General features: G+C 40.3%; 1 protein-coding gene across 1 annotated transcript in view; it reads right to left on the bottom strand.

The window, feature by feature from the left end:
• Positions 1-13,865, bottom strand: part of LOC119971700 (cleavage and polyadenylation specificity factor subunit 6-like) — a 70,215-nt gene that overhangs the window by 43,648 nt on the left and 12,702 nt on the right. The window contains exon 3 of the mRNA XM_038807608.1: positions 7,274-7,377. Within this exon, the coding sequence (XP_038663536.1) occupies positions 7,274-7,377 (104 nt within the window). The remainder of the gene's footprint in view (positions 1-7,273; positions 7,378-13,865) is intronic.

Here is a 13,865-nt window from a genome sequence, read left to right as displayed (position 1 = left end):
CTGAGTCATCTGGCATTTTTCATTTTTATTTTTATAAAACACTTGTTTAATCTAAGGGCACCATTCACACAGGTTAAACATTAATATATTTACCGCATTATAATTCTCAGTTCAAAAGTGTATTTGGCAACATAATCACGCATAATCAGGCCTGACTGTCTCATGTAAAAATTGATTAAGACTAAATTGTTTTTGCTGACAAAATTCTAGATTTTTTCAAAACTCTTCTCAAGTTAACTGCTTTTTACACAGAAGGTAGCGGGTGCCTGGAACTCGCTGCTGGAGGTGGTGGAAGCAGGAACGACAGTGACGTTTAAGGGGCATCTTGACAAATACATAAATAGGTTGGGAATAGAGGGATACGGATCCCAGAAGTGCAGAGATTTTAGTTTAGACAGGCAGCATGGTCAGCACAGGCTTGGAGGGCCGAAGGGCCTGCTCCTGTGCTGTACTTTTCTTTGTTCTTTATCATTTTATTAATTGAGCCAAGACGTGGCAAAAGCTTTTTCAAGTGGCAGACATCCTGACTTTTAGAGAGATTAACATCCAAGCCACACTGCTGCATTTATTAAATTACAGATAAATAAATAAAATGCCTGCCAACACCAGGAATAAAAAATAAAGACAAAAATGTGCAGGTGAAGAAGCTTCTAAAAAGAGAAGATAGGTTTGTGTTCTGATAAACAGGCTCTACCCAAAATATTAACCTGTTTTTTCTCTTTACACATGGTGCTGAACCAGGTCTGTATTCCCAATTTTATAATGCCTGGTAAACTCAATGAACTTCAATATATCAGTGACAGATGCCAATTTGGGGACCTAATGTATATGAGCATGTAGGCTGTGGTAGTGAGCTGATAACACCTCTTGTTTTGCATGATAATCTTCAACCAGATGTGTGGAGAACTGAATGCATGAGCTGCTAGTTTCTGATACAACGCCCCATGTTAGCCCAATATTGAATTAACAGAAAGCTGAACTGCATGTTCCCTTATAAGCACCAGTGATATTTTCCCACTATTAGACATTAATACGTTTGGCCTTATTTGTATTCTATGCAAATGAGATTGAACCGTAATAATCTTCCTGATGAGAAATTAATAACGTGCAACAACAAACTCACCAGTGCAATCAAAAATGAAAACAACAAAAATATGTTCTAAGAATCCATTCTCTATTCCTGCATTGGATCGGATTGGATTTGTTTATTGTCACGTGTACCGAGGTACAGTGAATAGTATTTTTCTGCAAGCAGCTCAACAGATCATTCAGTACATGGAAGAAAAGGGAATTAAACAAAATTGAAGAAAATACATGAGAATACATAATAGGGCAACACAAGATATACAATGTAACTACATAAGCATTGGCATCGGTTGAAGCATACAGGGTGTAGTGTTAATGAGGTCAGTCAATAAGAGGGTCATTTAGGAGTCTGGTGACAGTGGGGAAAAAGCTGTTTTTGAGTCTGTTCGTGCGTGTTCTCAGACTTCTGTATCTCTTGCCCGATGGAAGAAGTTGGAAAAGTGAGTAAGCCGGTATCAGATATCAGAAGTGTTCATTATAACATTTGCCAGTTTAAGATGAGAAGCACAACAGAAATGCAGTGTTCAGATCTCCACACAGAGAGAAAAAAAATCACACAAGCTCAATTATTGCTTCATTATAGTAATCCAATGCAAAACAAAGATGATTCAACTGAATAGCATTGTACTAAAAGGGCAGAGTGTGCTCTGGCTCATCAAAATTATTGTACAAATTTTCTCAACTGAACAGTGCAACTGTTATGACAAATTATAAAGTAATAAGTCCAGACCAGGATGAAACCTGTGGCTGACGATGAATGAAATATTAATGAAAAAAAAGTCCCAATTTCCTTGTTCCTATGGTCTGCTGTACCACATCAAAGTGAGCATCTTTCATATGTGACCTCAGAGTGGGCATATTTCTTGTGGCGTGGTAGACTATTCAATCACAATGCTCATCACAATTAATTCTGATCCTATCCTGATTCAATGTTCACAAATGTATTTTCAGGAGGGCACAGTGTTTGACGATTAGAAATGGGAACTCCAGCTGATTTTTCCTTTTTATCAGTTTAAAGGTGTTTTTTTTAGAAAGTTACACACTATTGACATTATAATCCCAGGTTTTTGTTGGGCAGTCACTCTGTCAATAACAGTGAAATAATTTTTCTTCCTCCACATCAGCACCCTGTTTGCTAACTGGGTTTATGATTTTGAGCCAATGTTAATTTTCACAAGACTCAAGCCACACATAAAATGGCCACCAGACCTACCTGCCCCACACAAAGATCATCCCAAAATGGCCTGTATATTTATCTCTTCAATACAGAGGGCAACACGGTGGCACAGTGGGTTAGCCCTGCTGCCTCACGGCGCCGAGGTCCCAGGTTCGATCCCGGCTCTGGGTCACTGTCCGTGTGGAGTTTGCACATTCTCCCTGTGTTTCCGTGAGTTTCGCCCCCACAACCCAAAAATGTGCAGGCTCGGTGGATTGGCCACGCTAAATTGCCCCTTAATTGAAAAAAATGAATTGGGTACTCTAAATTTATTTTTTAAAAATACAGATTATCTCAAAATGGAAATTAGATCCATCTCACATAAAACTGAAATCATCTGAATTTTCAAAACAAATCAGTATGACTACAGAATTAAGGTAATTAGAAATTTAAACTTGAGATATTATTTAATAATCTAAATGGGCCACTTCTGAAAGTTATTTCACCCATAAAAATACCACCAAAGAATATTAAAAGCAAAATGAATGAAAAAATGAAATGAAAATCGCTTATTGTCACGAGTAGGCTTCAATGAAGTTACTGTGAAAAGCCCCTAGTCGCCAAATTCCGGCGCCTGTCCGGGCAGGCTGGTACGGGAATCGAACCGTGCTGCTGGCCTGCTTGGTCTGCTGTAAAAGCCAGCCATTTAGCCGAGTGAGCTAAACCAGCCCCTAGTGAGCTAAACGAGCCCCATTTCACAGCTTCTATATTATTGTCTGTTTGTACCTTAATTGCCAGGATAGTGGAGGAGGAGGTGGACCCGGACCCTTTGGTGGCGAAAAATAGGGTTTCAGAGAATCTGGAGCTCATGGAGAGGAGGAAGGCCGATGTCTTGGCCTTCGCCTCTCTAATTGCACGGCCGCAAATTTTGCTGGAGTGGCGGTCGGCATTGCAACTAGGGGTAGCAGCTTGGTTGGGTGACCTGTACGACTTCTTGCAATTAGAGAAGATTAAGTATAAGTTAAGGGGCTCTTCAGAGGGGTTTGAGGAAAGGTGAGGGCTGTTTTTGACCGTGTTTGAGGGGCTGTTCGTCTTGGAGAATGAAAAAGTGTGGAAATCTGTACAGGCTATATATTTGATTGTTGGGAAGTATGTTTCCCGGGGTGTTTATTCACTGTAACCTGTTTTAATACATGTTTGTAATAAAATACAATTTTTTAAAAAACTGTACTTTAATTACTGTTTTCTTTGATGAGAACGCTTTGGCCAATTTTCATAACAGACTCCACAGGAAATTAACATTTAAAAAAAATTTTTTTTTTTTAAAAGAGTACCCAATTCTTTTTTTCCCAATTCAGGGGCAATTTTGCATGGCCAATTTACCTACCCTGCATATCTTTTTGGGTTGTTGGAGTGAGACCCCCACAGACACGGAGCGAATGTGCAAACTCCAGGGGCCAGGATTGAACCCGGGTCCTTGGTGGCGTGAGGCAGCAGTGCTAACTAGTGTGCCATCGTGCTGCCCTCAAGAGAGACATTTTTATTATAAACAAGGATTCATTTGTTATAATTTGGGGAGGGAGAACAACCCTGCTACTAGAAAAAAGTACACATATTACAGTGTGTTACACTCTAAGTTTAATCATTTGAATTCTTCCATCTAAAGATAAAGACCAACATTATTACATAGTAACATGGTAATGTTTTGGACAGGATCACCATTGACTCTTCTCCATTATTTCTCTATACTTCCCTTAATTTCACATCCGTTTCCTTTTTGTGAGTCTGCAACTTCTTGCAATAAAATATTCTTTTTTTTTCAATTAAGGGGCAATTTACCATGGCCAATCCACCTAACCTGCACATCTTTGGGTTGTGGGGGTGAAACCCACACAGACGGGGGAAAATATGCAATAAAATATTCAGTATAGAACTCATCCAGATCTTCTGAAAAAGGGTTTTGCTTATTATCTCCAATCACAAATCTATTTCACAATTTGGTTATTCTTTTGCTTATAAAAAAAAGTCTAATTTCCTTTAACTCCAGTAGGCGTCCCCCTCGTCTTTAAATGTTATGCCAGAGAAGGACATTGTTCAAATTTTTCCACATCAGTGAAATATCTTAAAAGCCTGCATTAAGTCTCCCTTCATCCTCCTTTTCCTTCAAGGTAAGTCTGTAGTAGACATTATTCCATCATAATTCAGCCCTCCTTGTTTAGGGATTTGCCTTGCAGAAGTCCTCTGGACTTCCTCCAATAATTTTACATTTTTCCTGTAAACTACAATTGAACACAGAATCCCATGTGTGGCAGCCATGGCTCATTTGGTGGCACCCTCGCCTCTGAATCACAGGTTTTAAGGTTCCAGGTTCAAGTCCCACTCGAGGGCTTGAGCACAATAATCGAGGTTGACACTCTAATGAAGTACTGAGGAAATATTGCACTGCAGGAGGTGCTGAAAAACCAAGGTTCTGATCTCCCTCTTCAGGTGAATGTTAAAGCTCCCATGGCACTATTTTTTTTTAAATTTAAAGTGCCCATTTTCTTTTACCAATTAAGGGGCAATTTAGCATGGCCAATCCACCTATCCTGCAAATCTTTTGTTGTTGGGGTGAGATACGGGCAGAATGTGAAAACTCCACACAGACAGTGACCGGGTCCGGGATCGAACCCGGGTCCTCGGCGCTGTGAGGTAGCAGTGCTCACCACTACACCACTGTGCCGCCCCCATAGCACTATTTCTAAGAGGAGCAGAGAGTTATCAATCAACACCATACAAACACAGTATTTGGTCATTACTACATTGTTGTTTGTGGGAGTTTGCTCTGTGCAAATATTACATTACAACAGTTACTACACTTCAAATATACTTTGCTGAAAATCACTTTAAGACCTCTGGTGGTCGTGAAAAACACAATATAAATTCAAATCTTTTTTTTTATTTTAAATGTGCCTCCTTGATTTAGAAATTACACTCAAATATATCAAACATTTTACTTCTTCCTTGGCATTACAGGAGCACATAAAATAATTTGAATTATCTATCCACCTAAACTCCAATTTATCTTCTGCTGTTACCTCAAGCACAATGACATTTAAGTGTAATTCACATTCTTGTTCATTCTCCCCAATTTTTACCTGCATGAAAGTGACAACATTTCAAAAGAAGTAATGCAAGGGCCAAGATATGCTTTGGGTTATCCTGAGGATGTGAGTGGTGCTCTATAAATGCTTGTTTTAATCCATGACTTTGACATGTGTTGAATTTGCCATTTCTCTGCCCACTGCCTTGGCTTATCCATATCCTTCTGGATTGGTCAACACATCTGTTAGTACCACTGATCACTGAACCCATTTTGGTGTAATATGCAAACTCAAAAAACATTGGACAATATTGTGTTCCAAGTGATTTATAAATGTTATATATACCTTCTGCTATTGAATCTATGTTTCAACGGGCAAATCTATAATTGCACCAGCAGATGTTTTTGTAGTTCCACAGAACACAGGATGAAAATTTCCCACATTCACCATTACAGTTGTCTAAACTTTAGTAGCAGCATCAGAGAGTATTATCCTTGTTTCTGCATATATTCATCTTAAACATGGTATCAATAAGAGTATTTAGTTGGGAGAAGAAAGCAAGCCCAACTCTAGGAGGAAATAATATTAATACAGTTGAAAGGGATAGATTTTCAACCTGCTGGTGGAAGGGAGATAAAAGTATTTAGTCAGAAGTCCAGAACCCCTGAGATACTGTACATTGGTGGAATTTATTTTAAATTCTGCCCAAGCGCTAGGGTTCTTTCAGCCAGCTACCAATATAGAACAGGAAGGTTAAAATAAACAAAATAATGTTAAACCATAATTTCTTGTCCACGGCTGTCCTAAAACCAAACGGTAATTCAAGTATTCATTACCTGGTTTGCATAACTCAAAAGTGGCACATCTCGTTCTGGAGGACTCAGATGCTGATATAGTGTATGTGCCACCTTCCAAAGAATTGAACCGGGTTTGATTTAGAAACGTTTATTCTAGTATCATCTTGACTGAAGAGTCAACATTTCAGAATTTCAGTGTGTAAATAACACTGATACACTGCAGCTGACATTCCACATTAACTCTTACCAACTTTTACAAATGCACTACAGAAAGCATCCTATCTGGCTGCATCACAGCCTGGTATGGCAACTACTCGGCCCAAGACCGCAAGAAACTTCAAAGAATCGTGAACACAGCCCAGTCCATCACATGAACCTGCCTCCCATTCATTGACTCCTTCAATATTTCCCGCTGCCGAGGGAAAGCGGGCAGCATAATCAATGACCCCTCCCACCTGGCTTACTCACTCTTCCAACTTCGCCCATCGGGCAGGAGATACAAAAGTCTGAGAACAGACACGAACGGACTCAAAATTAGCTGTTACCAGACGCCTAAACGACCCTCTTATGGACTGACCTCATTAACACTACACCCCTGTATGTTTCACCCGATGCCGGTGTTATCTAGTTACATTGTGTACCTTGTGTTGCCCTATTATGTATTTTCTTCTATTTCCTTTTCTTTTCATGTACTTAATGATCTGTTGAGCTGCTCACAGAAAAACACTTTTCACTGTTCCCTGGTACACGTGACAATAAACAAATCCAAATCCAAACATTCCACCTGAATCTTGCTCCATTGTCTAAGGTGCTATCTGTTTGTGATTGCACTGCATTATTTAAATTAATAGCAGCAATTTATGTATCCTGCGCAACATGTTCCTCTCAACCAAAAGCCAGATGAACCCACTGCTTATTTAATCAGTCAATCCTGTTGTGTTGAAAATGGCTGCTACATGTTACATTTACATCACAACAGTCACGTGCTTCAAATTTGGTTTACTGTATTTGAACAACTGACACATTCTGGGAGAAATAATCAGATGCTACATAAATGAAAAGTTTTCTTTCATTTTTAGCACTTCGAGGGAAAATTTATATGGGAACCAATTGTATCCCATTAGCTCAGTTGAATTTTGATATGCACTCACCCTTTAGACTGTCCATTGGCCCTGTTTTCATAGAACTTGATTTCCAATAGGTCCTGCACACCAACTGAATGGACAGCATCAGCCACATCCTGGTCTGTCGTCCACTGAATGAAACAAAACAGAAGGGGTATGAAAGACACAGCAAATTTAGACCAGCAAACAAATCAGACTTTAATTTCCCCACAATTTGTTTTCAAAGCTAGAAATAGTACCATTTTTAGTGACTATACATCACAGCATTTGAAGTGTAAACTTCTATGCTTTTTTGTGTATAAATTGGAGTTGCAGGGGTGGTTCTTGAAGGCAATCTTTGGGGTCATCAAGATCATCAACAGATTTTGGTATTTGTTGACTTATGAGCATCTCAATATTGTTGCGCTCCCAGTACCTGCCTTGTCAGTATTCCATACATTCATCAAGTTCTTGCATTTTTAATTATAAACTTTCCTCTTCTCCTCCTGTTGTATAATCAGTAGCGAATGAAATGGAGCTATACCTTGTTTGGCACTCCGAAAAACGGTATGTTAGAATGAAAACAAAAATCACATTCTCATAAGAAAGTATATAACAATGGTAGGTTGCATTCCTGACTGGTAATTATTAGATAAGAAACTTATGCATTCACGTATTTTATACAGAATACTTACACTCTAGCTCTAGCACAGTTAGATGCACAATTTTCAAAGAATGTTAAATAAGTGAAAATAATGCACTAGTAATGCACAATCTTCCACAGAACTATGTTTCCAACTTGTGTTTTTGCTGAATACTGTATTGGCACTCTTCTTGACGCATATGCAGTAATGACTGACTAGCGTGGCTCTAATACGTGTGCAGGAATAACTGACCAATGCAGTTCTTGATGTAGGCGCCATAACTCTGCTGAAGTGAAAATGGAGGCCATGGCCAGCAGCGCTATTTGGAAAAGTTTCCTATTTATAAAATCACTGAAGAAAAAGCATTAATAGAACTCACACTAAATGGGGATATCTGTATATTGATGATGATCCTATGATCCTTCCACACCCTTTAAGATCTTGATTACATCTATGAAGTCACTTATGATCCTTCCTTCTTCCAGTGTAAATGTTTCCAAGATCGTCATAATCCCATTGATCAATTTAGTTGCAGTGGAGTACAAAATGGGAAAGTGTGCAAATAGACACTTTGGTCGAAAGACTGGAAAAGCAGAATAATTTTTAAAGCTGTTGGTAAATATTCAGGGTATTTAAGGGCTCTTGGATATGAATCATAGGATGTAGGTACAGCAAGAATTAGGAAAATGTAATGTAACCTTTATTGCAAGGGGTTACAGTATAAGAGTAAGGAAGTCTTGTTGCAATTGACTGAGATCACATCTGTTGTATTACGGACAGGTTTGGTCTCCTTATCCAAGAATACTAGATTCACTAGATTTGATTCTTGGGATGAGGGCTGTCGTATAAATAGACATTTACATTGGGCCTATATTTTCTGGAGTTTTGAAGAAGTAGAATTCATCTCACTGAAATATATAAAGGCCTTGAAATGGTAGATGCTAAGAAGTTGTTTCTCCAGGGAGCACAGATTAAGGATAAGGATAGTCTCAGGATAAGGAGCTGGCCATTTAAGACTAAGATGAGAAGATGTGTCTTCACTCAGATGGTTATGAATCTTTGGAATTCGCTATCCCAGAGGGCTAAGAATGCCCTCTGGCCCAGAGGGCTAAGAATGCCATTGAGTATATCCAGGATTGAGATCAACAAATTTATGGGCATAAAAGGAATCCAGAGATATGGGGAGAGGATGGGAAAGGTTGAGCTGATGTAACATTTCAGCCAAGACCTTACTGAATGTCAGAGCAGACTCAAGGAGCCCCATTACCTATTCCTGCTCTCAACTACTTATTTAAAAACCCTACTGCACAACAAGACACACAAGGAACTACACTAAGTATGATTTTCCATATACATGCTCACCAATCCATGATTTTTCTGTCCATTGAAACCAGTGAGGCCAAGTGCACAAGGGAAAAATCCCAGCCATATCTCTTCACTTCCTAGTTTTAATTTTGCCTTGATCAGAAATTCTTACAGTTTTCCTTTTTTTAAGTTCATATAACACATTTTCTTTTATTTTCCTTTCTCTCTCAGTTTCCAACACCATTTTCTTGATGTTCATATAAATTTTCCTTGTGCACCAAGCAAAGTGCCAGGTTCCACCCACACAATCCTATTACCATTGGGGGATGCCACATTTATCCCAGTTGAAATCACGGTTTGGGCAAATACAGGTTTTGGCTTTTGATGAGACATTAAACCGAGGCCCCGCCTGCCTTCTCAGCTGGATGCAGATGTTTCTGTTCCACAATTTGGAGACGACCACTGGACTTCTCTTAGTTAACCTGCTAGTATTTATTCCTAAATAAAAAAAATTATCCAGCCACGTGCCTCACTGCTGCTTGTAAAACACTGTTGTGAGAAAAATGGCCAGTTTCCTGGCATCGCTTCACATACTGGAGTCCAAACAGACTTTCCAGGAGGTCCACAAAATCCACTTGAGATGTAATCCAGGACACAGGAGTAAAACGAGGCCACTAAAAGTGCAGCACAGAGTCAGCTGGCCATCTCTTCTAGGAAGTTTTAAAAACTTAATTTATGGGATGTGGACGTCACTGGCTAGTCCAGCATTTATTGCCCACCCCTAGTTGCCATTCAGACGGTAGTGCCGAGTTGCCGTCTTGAACCGCTGCAGTCAGAAGTGTACGTACATCCACAGTGCCGATACAGATGGAATTCCAGGATGTTGATCCATTGACAGTGAAGGAACGCCAATATATTTCTAAGTCAGGCTGACGAGTGTCTTGAAGGGGAACCTCCAGATGATGGGGTTCCCAGGTATCTGCTGCTCTTGTCCTTCTAGATGGTGGCGGGGTTAGCAATCAAGCTGGCTGCTTTTACCTGGGTGGTACTGAGCTTTGTGTGTGTTGTTGGAGCTACACTCATTCAGGCAAGTGGAGGGTATTCCAATACACTCCTGATTGGAGTGCCTTGTAGATGTTGGACAGGCTTTGGGGGGTTCAGGAGGTGAGTTACTCACTCGCTGTAGGATTCCTAGCCTTTGACCTGCTCTGGTAACCACAGTATTAATATGGTTAGTTTAGTTTCTGATCAATGGTAACCCTCAAGGTGTTGATTGTGAGGGATTCAGCGATGGTAATGTCATTGAATTTCATGGGGCGATGCCATCTTGTAGGAGATGGTCGATGCCTGGCACTTGTGTGGTGCAAGTGTAACTTGTCAGCCCAAGCCTGGATACTGTCCAGGTCTTGCTGTATTTGGATATGGACTGCTTCATTATCTGAGGAGTCGCAAATGGTGAACATTGTGCAGTCATCTGCGAACATCCCTAATTCTGACCTTATTTTCGAAGGAAGGTCATTGATGAAGTAGCTGAAGATAGTTAGGCCTAGGACACTACCCCAAAGAACACCTGCAGTGATGTCCTGGAGCAGAGATGATTGACCTCCAACCACCACAACCATCTTCCTTTGTCCCAGGTGTGAGACCAACCAGTGAAGGGTTTCCCCGATTCCCTTTGACTCCAGTTTTTCTAGGGCTCCTTGATGCTATACTTGGTCAAATGCCACCCTGGGCGGCACAGTAATTAGCACTGTTGCTTCACAGCGCCAGGGTCCCAGGTTCGATTCCCGCTTGGGTCACTGTCTGTGCGGAGTCTGTACTTTCCCCCCGTCTCTGTGTGGTTTCCTCCCACAAATCCCTAAAGATGTGCTTGTTAGGTGCATTGGACATTCTGAATGCTCACTCCATGTACCTGAACAGGCGCTGGAATGTGGTGACAAGGGGCTTTCCACAGTAACTTTGTTGCAGTGTTAATGTAAGCCTGACTTATAGAATTTACAGTGCAGGAGGCCATTCAGCCCATGAAGTTTGCACCGGCCCTTGGAAAGAGCACCCTACCCAAGCCCACACCTCCACCCTATCCCCACAACTTGTGACAATAAAGATTATTATTATTATTATTATTATTATTATTATTAAGGGCAGTCACCATCACCTCACCTCTGGCATTCAGCTTTTATGTCCATGTTTAAACCAAGGCTGCACATTCATATTATAAGTTTATATAAATAACATAATTTAGATGGGGATTCATGATTTTTTTTTGTTGTATATTTAGAGGACCCAACTCTTTTTTTCCCAATTAAGGGGTAATTTAGTGTGGTCAATCTACCTATCCTGCTTTGGGTTGTGGAGGTGAGACTCACCCAGACACAGGGAGAAAGTGCAAACTCCACACGGACAGTGACCCGGGGCCAGGATTGAACCCGGGTCCTTGGTGCCGAGGCAGCAGTGCTATCCACTGCGCCACCATGCCGCTCCATAGACGGGGTACATGACTGATCTATTTGAAAAAAATCTGAAATACCAAAAACGTTCAAGAACTACTGTGACCACATTTGAAAAAGTACATTAATGGTCACTAAAACACAGATGCTGAAACCATGAAGGACACTTTATAACTGCAAGTCCTTGGGCGGCACAGTTGTGCAGTAGTTAGCACTGCTGGCTCAGAGCGCCAAGGACCCAGGTTCGATTCTGGTCACTCCTTGTGGAGTTTGCGCATTCTCCTCGTGTCTGCATGGGTCTCACCCCTACTATCCAAAGATGTGCAGGGGAGGTAGATTGGCCTCGCTAAATTGCCCCTTAATTGGAGGGGAAAAAGAATTGGGCGCTTTAAATTTAAAAAGTAAAATGAATAAATGCAAGTCCTTCCCTCTCCTATAAGGATAGCAACCAAAAATGGGACTTTCTTATCACAGCTCCAGTCAAAATTGCAGCACAGTCCGAAATCAGACTTTTCAGTTATTAATCAAAGAGGGTCTTCTGCAACAAGATATTACAGAAATTCTCTATGACCATCGAGACAACAAAGAATGTATAAGGGACTGTCTGAAGGAAATGTAATTTCAATATAGTTGACGTTTGGGAGTAAGTTATTAGGTTGGTGGAGGTAGATAGCCTGGTTGACACAGTACATGTGGACTTTTTAAAAGCTTTTGCTGAAATGCCACACAATATTCTAATAAAACGGTCAATCTTCTGGGAGTAGAGAGCAGATTAGGATAGCTGAAAAATTAATTATATGTTAGTAGGGAAGAAATTGTTATTAAAACAGTGGTTCTGCACATGGACTGGTGCAGTCCCTCAGGAATTGTGTTTCAACCACTAATTTTCACCTTTACCAATAGTCTGCATGAAAGCGTGGCTAGATCTACTAGTGATTCAATTGGCAGTTTTGGCCTTAGAACATTAGTTTTAAAAAATGGATTACAAGCATATCTAGGTCTGATGGGAGGACAGAGCCACAGTTGCCAGATGTCATTAGGCATAAAAACATAGGAAGTTATCTAGATAAATAAATGTATGTGCATAGATAGAGGTAATGCCTAACATGTGTGTACAATATATGGTTCTGAACGTAAGACTTTCCAGTTGGAAAAAGATCCAGTTATTACAGTGTCTTATGAGATTCATAACAGGTCTGGACAAGTGTGGCTCCAACAACACTATCCAAAGCAGCCCACCAGAAGGACAAGGGCAGCATTACCTGCAAGCGCCCCCCCCCCCCCCTGCCCCCCGCATGATCATAGTGAATGGCAGAGAATGGCTTCCTCTTGCTTTTATTTTCTGTGTACGTTTCTATATAAATGCTAGCTTCTCCAAAAATGCCCACATCCCATGAATGAATAAATGTTTAAAAGGTGCAGTTAGAGCAAAAATGATTGGATTACCGGGGTGTATTGCAAAGACAATCCAATACCAAACAAAAAAATATACTGTCCTTTTATATGCCCTTAAGGCCTCATTTAGAATAGAATGTATAGTTTTGGTCCCGAGACATGCTGAGTGAAATAGAGGCCCTGGAAAGGTATCAGAGGAGGAGCACTAGATTGGTCTAGTTTAAATTCCCTTATTTACCAAGATAGGCTTAGAGAGCAGACTATTTTTACTCTAAAGCAATACTGTAGAGGAGCTAGCTTAAGATCCTTTAAAATTATCTGGTCATTGTGCATCTGCTATTTGAGTTTGATAGGTTAAGGAGGACATGTGGATATCTGTATAAGTTGGATACAACGTTTTTTTTTGAAGAGTCCTTGACCTTTGAAATGACTTGTGAACTCATGCTGTGTACACATTTCCTATGATTTCTTGGAACTTGTTTCTTGCCCCAGGATTTTGTTCTGCGTTTCTTGCCTGACCAAGGAGATTACAATGCTATTGACAAGCAGTGGCAATGGTGTCAAATTGCACAATGATGAATCCAGATATTCTCAATGGATCATTTAGTCTTTTCCCATTTATTATTTTTGTTTGCTTACAAGCACTTGGCAGAATTAATTCTGTGAAAAGCAGAATTTACCTATAATTCTAAAGAATGCAAGAATGAACGAACAACTTCACTTCTAATTAGGCAATGCCGGCAAGATTCATTCCTCTCCAACTACAGAAAAAACTGACAAAAACTAAATTTGGATTATTTCCCAAAGCAGGCCAAACACATTGAAGTTGAATTGTCCAAGGCACTTTAG

This window comes from Scyliorhinus canicula, chromosome 9 (genome assembly GCF_902713615.1).
Source record: "Scyliorhinus canicula chromosome 9, sScyCan1.1, whole genome shotgun sequence".
NCBI lineage: Eukaryota > Metazoa > Chordata > Chondrichthyes > Carcharhiniformes > Scyliorhinidae > Scyliorhinus > Scyliorhinus canicula.
The sequence above is the reverse complement of the archived record's forward strand: the minus strand, read 5'-3'. Positions and strand labels throughout refer to the sequence as shown.